The following is a 17,879-nucleotide window of genomic DNA, read 5'->3' on the forward strand; positions in this document are numbered from 1 at the left end:
ACTTCATCTTATTATTAATGTGACACTTTCCACCCCACTCTGTTCCCCTGTACAGGTGACGTTTTTGATCAGACTACTTTTGCAGACAGCTGATTCATATATTTGTTTCTTCTAGGCTGGACTATTGTACATTCTTTCTATAATGTTCTTCTAAAAGTTCCCTGAATAAAAGCCTGCAGATGGTAAAAAATGCTGCAGTGAGAGTACTGACCGGGGCTACAAAGACAGATCATATTTCTCCCATATTGGCTTGAATTTAAAATCCTTCTTCTCACATAAATAGCCTTGAATCCCAATAGAGCACTTCACTCTCACACTGCTGACTTAACTGTGGTTTCTGAAAGTAGAATGGGAGGCAGATCTTTCAGCTTTCATGCACCTTTTCTGTGCAACCAGCTCCCAGTTTACACTGGGGAGACAGACAACATCTCTATTTGTAAGATTAGGTTTAAAACTTCGCTTTTTGATGAGTCAGGACTGGATGACATGACCCTGAACTGTAGTTTAGTTATGCTGCAATCAGCTCAGGCTCCTGGGGACTTTCCATGATGCACTGACCCTTTCTTCTCCACCCCCTCTTTTCACCACCCACATAATTTACTACTGCTTGCTATAAAGTTTTGTCTTCTCTCTCATGTTTGTGTTCTGTCCCCGTTTCGCCAAGCCGTCCTTTTTTCTTCTCCCTAACCGGTCCCGGCAGATGGCTAGCTGCCTTCACCCCGACGCTGGCTCTACCAGAGGTTATACTTCCTGTCAAAAGGGAGTTTTCCCTTCCCACGATCACTAAGTGCTTGCTCATAGGGGATTTTATGATTATTTTCCCTCTAACAATTTTTTATGTGTCTTTTACCTTGCAGTATAAAGCAAGATGGTGTTGTAAATCGACGCTATATAAATAAAACTGTATAATTTCATAATTCATAATTTTTTGATGGGGGATTTTTGGCTAAATATTTATTGCATTATGTCAGTGCTGTTTTAGCTCTCTGGTTTATCTGAGTGTGACTTATTGTGTGGAACACCTATACCTGCTGAGCTCTTTGGACAGATGTTCTGGGGAACATTTTGAGAAACGATAAATGACCTAATGGCTACAAAAACAACTCACTATGGAAAAACAAACAAACAAACAAACAAACAAACAAACAAACAAACAAACAAACAAACAAACAAACATTTCATGGTCACATGATTTGGGAAAATCATGTGACCATTTGCATCGTGCAGGCTTCCCCTTAGTTGTGTGTAGTAGAAGCGCTTTTGCATGTCTGGACATGCCTTCCGCAGTAGTGGATGCTCACTTATGCCCGGTAAGTGGTGTGGATGCAGGACGGAATGCGGGTAATGATGCTTGGATAATTGTTTCTTCGACACCCACCAGGTTCAAGGTAGGCCTAATATGATGCATCTCTTTAAATTTAAAGCTCAACCTTGAAAGAGTTGCCCCAGAACTTAAATTGGTACTTGGACATGTTTGGCTTTGGAGTGAAGGTCACACAGCGTTATTGCCCACAGCAAGTGGAACCCACTTGAGTTTTCACGGTTTTTTTTCCCTCGCTGAAAACGACTGAGTGTGTGAGTAGGAGAGAGCGTAGACTCAGTGTATAGGAACATGTGTGTGTTTACAAATGAAAGGGTACGTTGTTTATTTTGTTAGAACGATGATATGCTGCTGCTAAAATCACTATCTATTACTAGTGCAAGTACTCCAGGACTATTACTGTCGCTACTACTACAGTGTAAACATTTGGTTTCATGCACTCACTCTCATTATGTGTGCACCATACTGAGAAATGTTGCTTAGACTATGCAGCTAGGCTAGCAAAACAAACCTATCGGGTTGGACCACAATAATCAGCATCCGATATTATTCAGTGTCTGTGAAGATGTCAACAGGGACTCAATATTCTGATCTGTGGTGAAGGCTTTCCCGACATACTAATGCAAGGAAGCCCTTGATCGAGATACAAACAGCCAGACACATTTGAAAGCTCTGTCTTTATGCGACTTCACGCTTGATTTGATCTCCTCTATACACTGCACATTTATTTCACCCCATGCAACTTAAGCTGGATTTGTGAATTCTCGGAAGGCAGCGTGTCAGATCACTTGTCTGACATTAATTCTGACCTTCAGTTTACAGTGAGCCATTTTATGGCAGTGCAAACCTCTGTTTGTTGTTGATGTCTGTTTCACAGCGGTTTTTTTTTTTTTTTTTGCCATGCTGCTTTCGGTTCCCTTTCTGTGGGGATAGTGTTGGTCCTGAGGTTTACATTGGCTTGGCAGTGTCTTGGTAGTAATATCAGTCATTGTAGGAAGATGAGGCTGTACCCCTTTGGCAAGAAAGACACACTGCAAGTTTATTTTCTTTTTCTCTCAGGTTCAACAGCTGGAAAAACACAGCTTCAGTTTGTACATTCAGCATGTGCTTCTGCATGCTTGTGGTCATTTGTATCTCTGTCTTCCATCTCGCTGAAGTTTCTGGCAATATATCAGGGTCTAATGTCTACATGGAAAAGTATGCATTTATGGTTTCACCCGTGCAACTCAAAAATTACAACTTTATACATATATATATTCATAGGTCCCACATCCTTTTCCTGCAACACTGGGATTGCAAATATCTGTTACACTGGGATTACATTTGCAGTAGCATTCCAACAGTTCCCTATTCTCATCGGTTGTGATGCCTTCTTGTTCCACTAGCTCACTTCTCATCAGAATGTCCTGGTTCCTTAACACGTGCAGCTGTGTTCAGTCATATTCTTCTTGATTGTACCGAGGTAGACTTGGCGGGCCTTGCCAGATGCCACAAGCCCTGGTTAGGATTTGAACTCCTGACCTACAATCAAGTGACGCCCTATGAGGAAGCACTTGGTGACAGTGGGAAGAAAAAACTCCCTTTTAACAGGAAGAAACCTCCAGCAGAATTGGGCTCAGAGAGGGGCAGCCATCTGCCACTAATGGTTCTGTATAAGGGGTAGAAGAGAGGAGAGAAGATACACTGTGGAAGAGAGCCAGAGATGAGTAATTACTAATGATGAAAGAGTGGTGTGTAAAAACACAATGTGCGAAAAAACATGAGTGAAGAAGAGACACTCAGTGTATCACAGGAAGCCCTTGCAGGCCAAGGCCTATTGCAGCCTAAGTAAGGGAGAATTCAGGGTCACCTGATCCAGCCCTAACTATAACATTATATATATAATTTTGTGATTTTGCCTGTGTATTACTGGGCTTATTGATGCAGTAGAAATGATTTGCTGTATTCTATAGCCTGTTTTTTTCCTCATTCAGCATCCATCTTAGAGCCTCCCCTGCTTGCCTCACCTGCAGAGGCCCAGGAAGCTGGCTGGTCTGGTGCTGAGTGCCTCCTTGTCTTTCTGTTGTGAACTGCACAGGATATGCAGGAAGCCTTGAGGAGGGCCCTGGTGCCAACTGGCCCTCCCTGCCTGCACCAAGGGAAATATCTTTGGGGAGTCCTGGGGAGACCTATGGTGGGTGTACTCTGAGCCATTTTGCAGCTGAATAGAGGCTGAGAAAGTAAACTGTAGACCAGCTCATAGGGCAGATTAGGAGATTTGGCTCTACAAGAGGAAAAATGCATATGAAAATGAAAAAGTGCAAGGCGGAGCATTAACAAAGCTTTAGTGTACTGAGCACCACAATCCTCTGCTGGCTTGTGTGTGTCTGCATGTATGTTTGCAACATTAATATCCCACGGTTGTTCTCATCCATGCAGTATCTGCCTGTGCAAACCCTTTCTGAATCTCCAGCTCTCCCTCCCTCGCCCTCCGTCTGTTGCGCCCTCCCCCTCCCTGCTCTCGCTCTCTCTCTGTGTGAGCGTAGTCTGGGCGCTGAGCCAAGTAGAGTGTGTTTTTTTGAATGAATACCTGATGCGGCTGATGAGGCTGGCTGGGGGAGGAGCTGTGTCAGTGGAGTACTGCGAGAGAAAGAAAGAGGAGGGAGGGAGGGAGTGGGAGAGAGGCAGAAACACACACTGAGTGAGAGAGAGAGAAAGCGAGAGAGAGAGAAGCAACCAAGCAGAGAGGGAGCTGGCGGTCTGGTGGCCTTGCATAACACACGTTAGAGCAGCCTTGCACGTAGGTCTTGGTGTGAGCTCTAGAAGTGGGGAACTTCCTTTACCGTCAGCTCGTTGCAGGGGCAGCATACCCTCCAAAAACCGGAATTCAGAGGCAGAGACAGAGAGAGAGGGAACGAGAAGGAGGCAGAACAGGAGCAGCTTTACAGCCCAGGCTCCAGGAGAGGAGAGCAGCACAAAGGAGAGAAACGGGAAGAGGAGTCCTACTAGGAAACACGTCTCTAACACAGACGCACACGCGCTGACAGGCAGGAAGAATCCTCGGACATGCTCTGCAAGCAGTGGCTGTGGTGAGACTGGTGAGCTATTCTTAGTACTTTAAACAGAGGAGAGGAGGAGGAGGGAGGAGGAGGGGGGGTCTCTCTTTTCTTCTTGATTTGTGGCATAGTAGTATTTTCTGCCCTGCTACTACACTCATGCGCTCTCACTGTCATCCTTAAGCCCCCCAGAGGCTACAGCTACAGCCACAGCATCAGTCCCACTGATCTGACCACAGTCACAACCAGCCGCTGGGACTGAACAGCAGTGACCACGCTCATTTGCAGGGGTTCTCGCTGAGAAGGGGACGCATGTATGCATGCACCCGTCTGCTGTGTGTCAAGCCGTGATGCAGAACTCTGGAGTCATTGTGAAGACAAACAGCCTGAACCCCAGTGCCTGTTCTTACTGTCTGCTTTAGTCTGCCACACAGTCAAGTCCGCCTCTTAAAGGCACAGGCGGCACTGTTGTACAGAGAAGCGGACAGTAAAATGGCTCTTTTGAATATTAGAAAAAGCAGTACGCTGTATTGATTTTTTCCCCTGTGCTTGAAGCAGCAGTAGGTGAAGTGAGGTCCTATTTGCGTGCAGCAAATCATAAAACCGAGGCACACATTGTCTTCCACAATACCTCCCCCTTCTGTTTCATGCCAGAGCTCAGATTGATAATGATGTTTTTGTTTTCTATATATAGCCATTTGCTGTGCAGGGTATTCACTAACTGTCTGTGTCTGCTCTAGCAGGTGAGCCATGATGTATAGTCTTGACAACAGGTTCATCACCCCGGGGTCATTGCACTAGCTTTCTGTGTAAATATTTGCCTAGATCTAAAAGATATTGTCATCAAATAATGTCAGTGCCTCTCTGCATAATCTGACTCCAGAGTAATGCTGCTGCTATGAAGCTGTGATCAATGCAAGGAGTAAATAGTAGGTCTGGGAGAAGACTCGGAGCTCTGGCGGAGGAAGTTAAGAGGCGGGGGGACTGGAAGAGCTGGCAACTGCTGCATAAGAGAGGAGATGTAAGTCTGCTCGGGGGGGCCTCTCACCTGGAGACAGCACACAGAAGAGGCTGAATGAAATCACCTCATCCGGACACACACCGCTGCACAAACCTATTTCTGTGGTTTATGTAGCTTTTTGTGAGTGTGTGTGGGAGTATGAAAAAAAGGGAAAGGGTGGCTCCATCACTCAGTCTGCGCTGAAAAGCATCAGTGTGATGAGTGGAACAGAGACAGTTCTGTCCACCCTCTCTCTCTCCCTCTCTGTTGTCATCCCTCCATGCATGTCTTAAAGGTGTCAGTCCCGGTCCGGGAGACTGACTCAGGGATCCCGTGCTGCGTGGCTCGGTGTGACACTCACATCTTGAAAGCTCGCCTTTGTTCTCCATAGTATCGCGTAGGCCTTATGTTTGTTGGTGTCAGTGTTCTAATAATAGGCTGACGGTGGAAAATCTAGAGAGGTTTTGGCTGCTGAGCCGTATGCGTGTGTGTGTATGTGTAACTGTGTGTAGCGAGTACCGTGTCCAGGAAAGGAGAGACAGCTTCCTGTTTTAGTCTGTTGACACTGATGGTGTGTTTTTGTGGCGTTTGAGAATCAAAGCATGCTGGCTTTGTCTTCCAGTGCTGCTGTGATGATAGGAGGTCCTTGTGCTTCAGATGTGATGTCATTACGGTGTTGACATGGTGTTGCTGAGGTGGGGTTGTTGCCACCGAGCGATGCCGCACAGTGTCTCTCAGACTATAGCGGCGGCTGCGTCGCCGATCGGGGATCTCTCAGCGAGGCGGGGGCAATGGCGCTCTGATGCTGCAGGCGCTGCTTAATGTGGGTCAGGAGAAGCAGCGTTCTCTGTCTCCTTCTCATTCCCTATTATTCCTCCTTCTTCCCAATTCCTAATCTTCTTTTGTCTCTCCCCTCGCTCCCTCGCCTCCTTCCACATCCTGTCGTTTTGCATTGCATTTCTCCTTCTCCTCCCCCTCATTCTCCTTCTTTCTTTTTCTGCTTCTGTTTCTATCTCTGCTGTTTTCCCCCCCTTTGTTACATCTGGTGGCTCTACTTGTCTGCAAGGCTAGATAAATTGCACAGGGGTTGTTGCTGCTTTTCGAGACAGTGACCTTGCCAAAGCTGGTGTCAGGGGTAGATGTGTTTGAGTAAAAAAGGACCAAGATCGTCTTCTGTGCATTTTTTTCCCCCCTTTTTTTCTTCCTTCTGTTTTTATGTAACATGTCTGTGGTTGCCTGCTGTAGTAAACCTCGGCCGTAAGATGAAAATACACTTTAGCATTTTCCAATAGTGGAGCTTCTATGAAAGGAATGGAGGAAGAGAAAACGAATGGATGGATGGATGTGTGTGTCATATAGTCCATTTCAGTTATTCCTCTGGCTAATGAACAACTCAGAGTCTTGTGCATTAACCCAGAGATAAGCCTGAAGGAAAAAAAACAGTCTCTCAGTAAAAGAAATAAAAGAAACACAAAATATGAGCCAAAATACTGCATGTTATTGTTGTTTGAATTTATGGAATTTGCATTGCCTTCTATGTGCATGTTTAACAGATATCATATCTGCGAGTACAGATGCCTGAATCTAAACTGAACCTTCCACTAGCTACTAACTAACCGACCCCCTACACATCAAACTTTCCTCCCTATTCCTGTGAATAAACACATTGTTTCACTTCTCATTTAACTCAGCTTTCACTCTGCCTCTTGCTAAACCGGACTGTTACCAAACTCATTCATTGTTTGTTTTCCGTCCTGTATTACATTGAACTTTGATACACTTTATAAATAAGGTATAGAAGAAAAAAGAAAATCAAGGCTCTTGCAGAATGTAATACAATCAGATTTCAAATTGTTGAAATCTTGTGTGCATATTGTTTTCGCTTCATTTTCTGAAGTACTCATGATGCCAAGGTCTTAGACTCTTAAAGTAAAGACAAAAACATATGGTCCTCTGGGGCTGTTTCTCTGTGTGCTGCTATCCCTTCACTCTGCCCTGCTTTCTTACACTAGACCCTGGAGCAAGATAACAGCCAATAGCAGTGCACATGAGACTGCACACAGACATGAAAACACGGCAGTTCTGAAAACTCCTGCCTGGTGAAAACATGAGAAACCTTTTCCACATTATGCAAATGATGACACACAGCATTGCACTGTATTTTCCTGTGTATTGCTCGTGGAAAGGCAGGCTGAGGGTTGAACTATGACTGACGAGTCTTTGTAGATCCTTGCAGATAGTATTTGGAGTCTACTCACAGAGCGTCGTGTAGCCTACACAGACTGCACTACGTGTTGTGTTCAAGCACATAGACCGACACGAATTACCTGCAACGCTTACACCAGCTACCACCTAGTGGCAAAACATGGAGCAGTAGCTTCACAAACATGGAAGCAAGGGGGTAGTGGTTTTGTTTTTCTTGTTTCCACCTCTGCAGAGCATTTTGAAAATATGTTTAATAATCGCTGCCTGAGCAGACTGGGATATTTCTACAGTGCCATTAGACTAATGAGATTTAATTCTAATTTCAGTTTATTTGTTTAGCACAAATGCTGACGTTAGCTTCTCTCTGCCTTCAGATTCCCATTGACATTGTGGAAGAGGCGGATCGATCAGAGATGATTCCTCATGAAGTCTTTGGGGCTCATTTTGTGAGCAGGAATGGCTCCGTCTTCTCCGGTGTGAGACCCTGAACAGTGAAAACAAACAACAGAGGCAGAGTCACCAAGCCCAGAGAGGCTGGCCCTGCATATAACCACTGAGGGGAGGTGAGACAGAGAGAAAGTAGCCTCAGAGGGACCTAGAAGCAGTGCCAGGGAATATTAAAACTGCAGCGGCACAATGAAATCTAACCAAGAGCGAAGCAATGGATGCCTTCCTCCTAAGAAGCGCGAGATCCTGGCTATGGAGCAGAGGCCAGTGGTAATAGCAACAGCAACACCACCTGCTGCAGTTGCATCTGATAGTCCCCACACAGAAAACCTAGCATGGCTGGCCAGTGTAGCCAGTGAACGCTGCAAATCCAGGGAAGTAGAAAGCCCTAGATGTCCCGTCTCCTCTGCTTCCTCCTCTTCTCCCTCTACTTCTCTTCCTTCTTCAGCCACACCTATATCTGCCCTACCCTTGGCCTCTCTGCCTGCAGTTTACCCCACAGCCCTACCCCAGCAAGCTGGAACAATCCAGTTTGCTCAACTGGGACCTAATGTTCAGTTCATCAGCTCTGGGCCCTATGCAGGATACATATCCTCTCATATTATTTCAACAAATGCTAATACTGTGCAAAACAGCTCGACCATAGTCGGACAGCGTCCCCAGCTGGATGGTTACACCACTGCCCTTATCTCGCCCAACACCAAAGGGGAGCAGCAGTTTCAAATAGGCCTCTCCCCCACTGAACTGGCCCCCGTGTCACTCCCAAGCTCTCCTCAAGTCACCAGCCAGTACATCCACCTGGACAGCAGAGCACCTCTGACTGTCAGCGGAAATGCCGTCGCCTCACCTACGGCCCAACTTCAGCTCCACCCTCACACAGCCGTCCTCCCCCAGACGCTTACGCTTGCTCCTTCCCAGCTCGTGGTCCAGTATGCAGATGGTTCTGCTGGAAAGAAACCAGAAGGGCATGCTAAGGCTGTGCTGAATGGGGAAGTGGAGGCAGCCAAACAGGCAAAAGCCACTAGTCAGCCAGCAAACCATCAGCAGGTGCAGAGTTATGAGGCCAGACATATCCTCCTACCTGCTGACTATGGCCAAAACCCTGCAGGACTCCAGACCTCTTTGGTGCTTGTGGCCCAGCCCAACCATGGAGTTGAGCACGAAACTGGCTCAAATAAGATCTCTTTAGTCCAGACTGAGAAAGGAGGGATTTGCTTGGGAAAGCCAGTGTCCAGACCTTCGTCTTTTGCCTCCTTTTCTTCGTCAGAAGTGGTGAAGTCTGTTGCTCCACATACTGTCATTCAGACCACTCTACCCCCTGACGAGATGCCAGCCAGTCTCTACTCTTCCACACAGGCACCGATCATTGGCTATATCACAAGTGCAAACCAGCATACTGTCAGCTACCACGCAGCACTGCCTCCACATCTGGTCATCCCGAGTGGCCAATCCCTTCTCATTCCAGTCAGCAGTTCCAATAACTGCACAGAAATGGAGGTTAGTCGTACTGTAAGTGCCCTCACCTCCACTACTACCCCTCAGATATCCACCGCCATGCCTCATGCCTATCTGGCCACAGCCCTGTCCAAGTGTGAGGCACTAGGGCCAGATGGAAATCAACCACCCAACGCAGTTGCACAGGCTCCAGCATTGTCAGTACTGCCTTCAAACCCGATTCCTGCAGTGGTGGCTACTCCCTCCCCGACTCCCACTCCGGTTCCCGCTTCTGTCCCTGCTGCCATCCAGGCCTCCCCCTCGGTTTCCGCTTCCTCCTCTCCTGTGGCGCTTCCTCCTTTCTTCATGCGGGGCTCCATCATCCAGCTGGCCGATGGAGAGCTGAAGCGTGTGGAGGACCTCAAGACAGAGGACTTCATCCAAAGCGCTGAGATTAGCAGCGAGCTCAAGATTGACTCCAGCACCGTGGAGCGTATTGACAGTGGTCAAAGTCCTAATGCTGTGGTTATACAGTTTTCTGTAGGAGAGCTCAAAGCCCAGGTAAATGATGTCACATTCATTTTATTGTTTATTTTTTAAGAGTCTTTGCAATCTCTAGTCTTTGGCACCCCCTGGTGAAAATCTCAAAAGATACATTGGCAGCAAAAATCTGTATTGCTTCCAAACGATGAAATCATGAAATCGTTGACAGCATTTCTGTAACAATCCACTTTTGCTTAAAGCAGCTGCAGTGTTTCAAAATTCATCCATAATTTAGAAATGAGGAAATTAAAAACACTCTTCCTGCTGCGCATCTTTATTTTCCAATCCTCTAACTCGCTGTTTTAGAACAGATGCTAAAAATAGATTTTACACAACACAGCACTATGTTTGAAAGGCTAAAAGTCATTACTTTTATAGATGGGTGAATCTGGGCATGTTACAGTTGTTTTAAAAGCCATATGGACTTCAGCCTGACTGATTCTAGAGTATTAAGGTCAACGAATGTCACCACAGCTAAAATAAATAAAAAAAATCTGACAGAGAAATCGATGCTCAAGTGGAATGTGTATGTATGTATGTATATGTATATATATATATGTGTATGTATATATATATACATATATATATATATATATTAAAATACATTATATTGAAAAAAGTCACTGCTGCTCAGATTTTGACACTTTAAAAAAACAAACAAACACTTTTTATTTCAGTCAATTCAGTTCAGTTTTATTTATATTGTGCCAAATCACAACAACAGTCACCTCAAAGGTGCTTTAGATCTGTGAGCAAGCACTTGGGTACAGTGGGAAAGAAAAACTCCCTTTTAATAGGAAGAACCATCCAGCAGAACCAGACTCATGGAGGGCCTGCCATCTGCCTCGACTGGCTGTGGGAAGAAGGGAAAGAAAAAAAAAAAAGCAGACAAGCGAATCATACAGTAGATGTGGCATCGCTGTACTCTTTTTAGTTGGTCATTAAGTATGGATTTATGTTAAATATATTATAGAGTGAACAGCTGATGTTTATGCATCATTAACACACACTAAACACAACTTTGTCATCTTTCATTACCGATGCAAATCTACCAATGCCGTTGACTTAGGCAATCAAGCATTTGTTTTTCAGTTGTTTTTTAATTGTTTTTTTAATTGTAAGGTAAGCATTTCAACTCCAGGTCCCTATGACTCAATTTTTTTCCCAATTTCTTTTGCCTTTGTCTCTTTCTTAAGTGAATTATTTGCTGCTCTTGGGGCTCACTTCAATCCAGCTGGCCCAGTAAGCAGTGACAGTTTGACAGTGAGCTACCATCCACCTTACGGGGACCCTGACACTGAAGCAAAAATAGAATCCACCCACTTTAAACTATTTTTTTTGGTGCTTTTTCTACTTTTCTTTTATTATTAACATGCTGTATGTATTTGGCTTACGATGGTTTTTGTTTTCCTGTGGTGGACTAGCGACCTGTCCGAGGTGTGCCCCACCTCTCACCCCAGGACAGAAAAAATAGACTCCAGTTTCCTTGCAACTTTAAGTTGGACAAGCAGTTCAGAATATAGATGGATCATTGAGGTGGATGAATAGATGGTTAAATGTTTTCTGTGTGTCTTTTGCAGAAATCTGACTGACTCTGTTGTGCTTGTTCTCCTGTCCAGGTGTGTGTGGAGGTGCTGGTGGAGTATCCTTTCTTTGTCTTTGGCCAGGGCTGGTCATCGTGCTGCCCTGACCGGACCACACAGTTGTTTGAGCTGTCCTGTGCTAAGCTCTGTGTGGGGGATGTGTGTGTGTCTCTGACCCTCCGTGGCATGAGGAATGGTTCTCTAACAGACAGCTCAGCTTTGGGGAAAAAGCTAAAGCCTGGCCACCTCTCTGACTCCTGTCACAACATGGATCCCAATCTAAGGAACAGTATGAGTGCAAACTCTGTGGGCAGTAACAACGGTCTTCTCATGAAGGCTTCCAATGGAGACAGACTGGAGAGGCAGCAGGCCACTGGTCCGGGACCAGGAGTAGAGCTACCAGCAGGATTGGGAATACTTCCAGGACAGGCAGAAGGGATCTACAGAGCTGGACCTGTGCTGGCAATCTCTGGGACTGGAGACACAAGACAGGAATCAGTGAAAACAGACGTGTCTACTCTGTCTAAACAACAATGCAGTGAGACAGAGAGACCTGCAGTCCGCAAGAGACGCTGGTCAGCACCGGAGCGAGACCAGACTGAGAGAGCTGAGGACGAGCCTCCCGTGACTCTGCCCAAACCTTCCTTCCTCCCTCACGAGGTCAAAATCAGCATAGAGGGCCATTCACGTACAGGGAGTGAAAGATGCTTGAACAAAAGAGTAGACTGTTGAGAGAATTTTAAACACCTGCAAGATGCGTTGTGTTTAGTCCCCACCCCCAGCCTCCTCCTTGTTTCTCTCTATCCAGACTACTGTAATATAAGACTAAGTTTACGCAGTATTTACATGTTTTCTTTTCTTTCATACAAGTCTGATACATATAATTAAGGACAGCGGAGTACCTTCATAAGTGGTATCACACACAAGATCAGTGCAATCAATGCTGAAAGCAAAAATGAATGCAGAGTGAATGTTGAGTACGAATGGCTGGCACACATCTGAGAGTCATTTGGTTTGCGTGTCACATATCATAAGCTGGCTCTCCGTTGGAGATGGACTTTAAACATGGTGGATGCAGGTCAGTTAACCATTTAACAAGAGCGAGCACAGACCCTGACGTCAGTGTTTAGAAAGTTTGGTTGTGATTCACTGTTAATTTGGTGTGTTGTGGTGCAAGGGAGTCGAAGAGAGACCTTCTGGTGTTTTGATGAGAACGCTCAGTCATAACAACGATAAACTCTGAGTTTTCGGGTTTTTTTAAACTTTTTATGCCGTTACAAATCCATATGCTACTGCAGGTGGCCTTGTCTGTGTATGTGTGTGTGCGTCACTGAGTGTTTGTGCCTGAGCGTTGGTCTCTGTGTGTGTGATTTTTTTTCCATGTCTGTTAAACAGACCACAGGATTAAAGCGTACATGTTGCTGGAAGCTATGAGCTCAGTTGTTAACCTGTAAATCAAGACTGATAAGGCCTGAATGTAAACCACTCAGTCTGTCCTCAGTACTGACTCGCGTTTGCCACGCCACTCACAAGATAAGGTGACGGCAGCTGCACATAGATGCATTCCTCTGGTAAAGTTCCTTTGTTGACTTTGCCTCAATACCTTGACCTTGAGTTTTAGTCTCATACTCCCTTTCAGCGATTGCGTGCTTCACTAAATTACATCTGTCGTTAGCTGTGGCTGCTGTGTACAGTGTTTCAGATCCAGAGATAATTCAAGTTTCAGCTAATTCCTGTGTGGATTGAGCCCTAATACTGCAATGCAAAACATAGCTGGCTAACTGCATTAACTAATGAGGCGCCCGAAACACACAGAGCAACATTCATTTGGAGTGTTTTTCAGACAGCCAGGAAGACGTTAAGTCCACTTTATCATACTTTTTAGCTTTTTTTTGTAACCACTTCCTGAAGAGTATATCTGGCGCTTGCTAATCTCTGCATCACCAGCTAGTTGCTGAGACGCTTGTCTGCTGTTTGGTGCTGGACGAGTACAAGCTAACTGAAATCAGCTGCCAGTAAGAGCGTAGAGAGTATGTTGCAGGCCACAACTGCACAATATTAAACTGAACGATGCTGAACAGCTCTGTGGCTCTCTTATTATTGCAGTGAGCTTACTTTCATTACAGAATCTATGGCCTTAGATCTATAGTATGTATCTAGTTCACAGCAGCACATGGTTCTTTGGGGTTTTCTGTTAAAAACCTTAAAGGCGGTGTGCCTTTCTTAAGCCCATACATGTATTTCAGAGCACTGCTGTTCCGATTAAAACAGCAAACTTTACTTTCTGACAGTAGATTAGTGGACACGTTATTTCTTTCCTAAAGAAATATCCTACAATTCATACTCAGGAACAATATATGTCTGTGTGCGTGTGAGCAGCCAGTGTATGCTGTGTGTGTGAGTGTGTGTACGTGTAGGCCTGAAACAATGTCGTGTATGTCCACAGTCATGTGTACATGTGTGTTTTGACAGCAGCACTTTGATGAAGCGTCCGAATGGAGTGTGGTGGTGGTGTCCCTCCTACTCAGCTACTATGAGATATTATGAGAATAACTGACTGTTTTTCATCGCATCACATGTCCTAAAGGTTTATCACTGAGAGAGAGAGAAAAAGCATTATATAGCGGAGCAGGGAATGTAAACACACATTGGGTAAACTTTATTTTTGATGATTTATAGAGCTACTATTCAGAGAAAGAAAGAGAAATGCAGAGTTAACTAGCCAGCTAGTGTTGATCATGTACAGTGCATTGTAATCTAGAAAGTGTACAGTGTGTATTTAACCCTTATGTAGCCTATGTACTGTATGTGCCACGGCACCTCCTTCTTCAATCATTCCATTAATGCACCAAAACCAAGTGGTCCTATCGTTTCCGTCACTTCTGGTATTGATCAAATGTCAATGAATGTGCTATACCTCTTCATAATTAGGGCCTCCTCAGACGTAGTTTGATTTGCACACTGCAACATTACAGTATGTGTGAATATGGACTGCAGTTTCTCATAATAGCCATTGAACTCCTAAAAGGTGTTTATTGTAAACCCAAGTAACCAGACTGTTCTGTTTGTGTTTGACTGCTCAGGCTAAACACTGCCCAGTGACTGTTCTCCAAAGCTACGTGGTCTTATATCCTACTCACTGTTACAAAGCAGAGCTCCTGTTTGATCCATTTCCTTTTCCTAGCCTGGCCCATGTTTGTATTTCCCTAAAGCAAATTATTTTTCAACTGTAAGGACTCCATGACACAAGAAAAAAATATTTGAAATGTCAAGTTAATGTTTAAAGGAAAAAAGTTTTTTTTTTTTTTTAACTTTTTCTTATTGTCAACAAATCTCTTCGCTGCCCCTTGTCTGTGGCATCAAACTATACTCGTTCCTACTGAATAGTTGGTGTTAAAGCTAAATCATAGTTTATATTTCATTGGACATAAATTAGGAACTGAACCATATGGACAAAAGTACCAGACCACTGCACATTGGACCTACAGGAGCTGCTCGGCCACGGAAACCCATGCTATGAAGCTCCACTTTTGAATGTTAGTCATGATTTCCTTTGATTATGAATCTTCATGTTTTTTTCATGTGTTTTTGTTGACAATAAGAGAAACATGTTACCAGTCTTAACGTCAAAAGCCCTGCAGAGTCACGCAGTTATTGTTGGTAGTCAGTCCTCTACTCAGCTGTGCGTGCTGTGAATTAAATGGTGTGTATTAATAAAGGTAAATAAAGGTAAATCACACTAACGGGGGGCAGAGTTTGTACTTGAAAAGGTTGGTCTGCACTTGTAACCACACGTGTAAGCGCTTTACTGCAAGTTCAAGACCTTTGGTTTCCCCCCACAGCAGCCATTATGACACAAAATGATACGTAAACGCAGAAATCACATGAATTATAACGCTGCACCTAAACAGAACAGATGGTTCATTAATGTCAATAATAACTCCTGCGTTTTCCACCTAATTCATGCCAGAATGGCTGCTGTGAAGTAGGTCTATATCACACTGTTGGAAGGGTTTAGTAATAATATAGATCCAACCCCTTTAACTCTAATTTATATTCTAAAGATGGGCCCCTTAGAATATGTAATTTTCACAGCTGTTCTGTACAATGTTGAATATGGCATATAGGTGCTGCATTGTGGTGATCTATGGAATTGCACTTTGACATATGGGTGTGTGTGTGTGCGTGTGTGTGCGTGGGGAGGGGTGAAAGCGTAACTGATAAACACAAGTAATGTACAGCATGTCTGGGAGGAATTGTACGCTACCTGTACAACATCTCAGCGATTTGTAAATAGCCAAAGTCTTCCATTCTAACGTTGGTATGACCTTGTTGCCAGTGGAGAGGAAAAACACTGATCCCCATGTACAGACCTTTAAAGTGACATTTTATTTCTATAAATACTTCATCATTTATTTGACAAGGATACAAGATACTGCTTCACCTAAGATATTTTCTTTTTGCACCAGCTCAAAAACCCAGGAAATAACGGGAGTCAAAGACTAAAAAAAAAAATTAAAAAAAATATTTTGTAATTTGGGTCTGTTTGGATAAATCTTAGCTAAGATAGAGTATGTCCTATATGCGTACATTATGTAGTAAGTATCAATAATGTTCCTTTATTTTGATGGTGTTGATATTTGCTAGTCAGAAAACTGTTAAATCTTTACTCCAAATGTTTGATTTTACATTTGATCAAATATATTCAAAGAAATAAAGAGATGATAAAGAATAAATGCAGCACGTGTCTTTTCATGTTTCCTTTCCACAAGATGTCCTTGCTTACCGCATTGTAAGGGTGAAGGTGGGGAGGGGGTGTTTTTGTGTTTGTGAGTGACAGAGGTAGAAGGAAAGGGTCCGTCAGCTGTGTTTTCATGTTCAAATGAGGCTTACCATCTGTGAGAATATGATAAATGTTTCCACTCGAGAGATATCCGATAACGCCTTCGCTTCCACTCTCCTGCTTTGATATTTCTGACAACGATCTTTCATATTCTGAATAGCAGTCACAGCGCTGCAGAGAAGCTCTTTGAAGATTGTGATTGCCGAAATCTTTGCTAAATAATAAAATCCCATTTCGTTTCTTTCTCATAAAACACCAAATAGCGTGGGTTTAGTGTGGCTGCCCATTAAGTCTCAGTTCATATTGAGCACATGCACACATTCATATTAAATGAGCAGATTTACCTCTTGCAGGATATTTTATCAGGAACATCTTCGTGTCCTGAAAACCGAGAACTTGTAGTATAGTAAATTTGAAATTGCTGCTCCTTAATGGAGAAACTCCAAGGAGCAACACTACTCTCAACAGATGTGTTTTCCTCTTCAAGGTAAGAAACTTCAATGAAGAAATCAGCTTTGGAAAAATAAACTGTATACAGAGTGTCTGTACATCAAACTAATTTTACATTCTTAGCCACACCCACTTAAATCTTTATCTTTCTATGTGATAAAGAAATGCTGCTGTAGTAAATGAAAGAAGTCTCTCAGTACGGCTTTTTGGCCTTAAACTGTAAGAAATAAACATGGAAAATGACAGAAATTTATTTTTTAAAGCAACTGTAAAAACACACATTTCTATATTAGATAAAGGAACAAAACAGGAACTTTCTGTAATTTAATTGTTTATCTATTACTTATTTACTTGGTTCAGTATGAGAGGCCATAGGTGAGGTCTTCAGAAGGGACGATGCAAAATGTATGAAAATACATTTAAATATCCAAAGTTTATGCCTTCCTCCACTTTTACCAAAGCCGCCCCGCAGGCCCCTGGACCTTATGTTGGACACCTCTGACACAGAGTGTTGTAAATAACTGTAAATGAACTATAAAGGGGGAGTTGCTTGCATGTTCTCCCCGCACTTTTGTGGGCTGTCTTAAGGTACTCTGGCTTCCTCCCACAGACCAAAGACTTGCATGCATTTGGTTAATTAGCGATTCTAAACTGATCGTAGGTGTTAACGTGAGTGAGAGCAAATGTCTATATGCGCCCTGTTGAATTGGATAAATGGAGTATTAAAAAAATGGATGGATGAACTATAAAGCCCTTTACATGCCATCATTATCCTCTATGCAGAAGGTGTATGGCAAATGCACGGCACGAGATGGCACTGTGTTTCCTTAGATAACAGTTTCTTTGCACAGACACTTCTACACTCCACCACCTGGGGGAGCAAGAGTCCTTCCTCTGATTTGGAGACAGTCGACTTAAACACAGAGGACTGAAATACCCAATTTATTTATTATCCTTGGGTGCAAAACTTCTTTAAAACTTTGTAAAGAACTGCAGAGGCTGTCATATTGGAAAATGA

General features: G+C 43.8%; 1 protein-coding gene across 3 annotated transcripts; it reads left to right on the top strand.

Annotated features, from left to right (window-relative positions):
• Positions 1–1,364: 1,364 nt before the first annotated feature.
• atxn1b (ataxin 1b) lies at positions 1,365–16,308 on the top strand. 3 transcript variants are annotated; one of them, XM_084943012.1, is made up of 4 exons: positions 3,992–4,398; positions 5,240–5,377; positions 7,936–10,003; positions 11,605–16,308. In XM_084943012.1, the coding sequence occupies exons 3-4, from the start codon at positions 8,198–8,200 to the stop codon at positions 12,298–12,300; spliced, it is 2,502 nt and encodes an 833-aa protein (XP_084799138.1). In that variant the 5' UTR covers positions 3,992–4,398; positions 5,240–5,377; positions 7,936–8,197; the 3' UTR covers positions 12,301–16,308. The 3 variants fall into 3 exon arrangements, with proteins under 3 accessions (XP_084799139.1, XP_084799138.1, XP_084799137.1); XM_084943013.1 differs by lacking the exons at positions 3,992–4,398; positions 5,240–5,377 and adding an exon at positions 1,365–1,388; XM_084943011.1 differs by lacking the exon at positions 5,240–5,377.
• Positions 16,309–17,879: the final 1,571 nt, after the last annotated feature.

This window comes from Perissodus microlepis, chromosome 11, assembly GCF_051167445.1.
Source record: "Perissodus microlepis isolate ML-2025 ecotype Zambia chromosome 11, ASM5116744v1, whole genome shotgun sequence".
NCBI lineage: Eukaryota > Metazoa > Chordata > Actinopteri > Cichliformes > Cichlidae > Perissodus > Perissodus microlepis.

Coding starts and splice junctions, on each gene's coding strand:
- atxn1b (XM_084943013.1), top strand. CDS start 8,198: ATGAAATCTAACCAAGAGCGAAGCAATGGATGCCTTCCTCCTAAGAAG. Junction 10,004..11,604: donor TAGGAGAGCTCAAAGCCCAG/GTAAATGATGTC, acceptor TCTCCTGTCCAG/GTGTGTGTGGAGGTGCTGGT.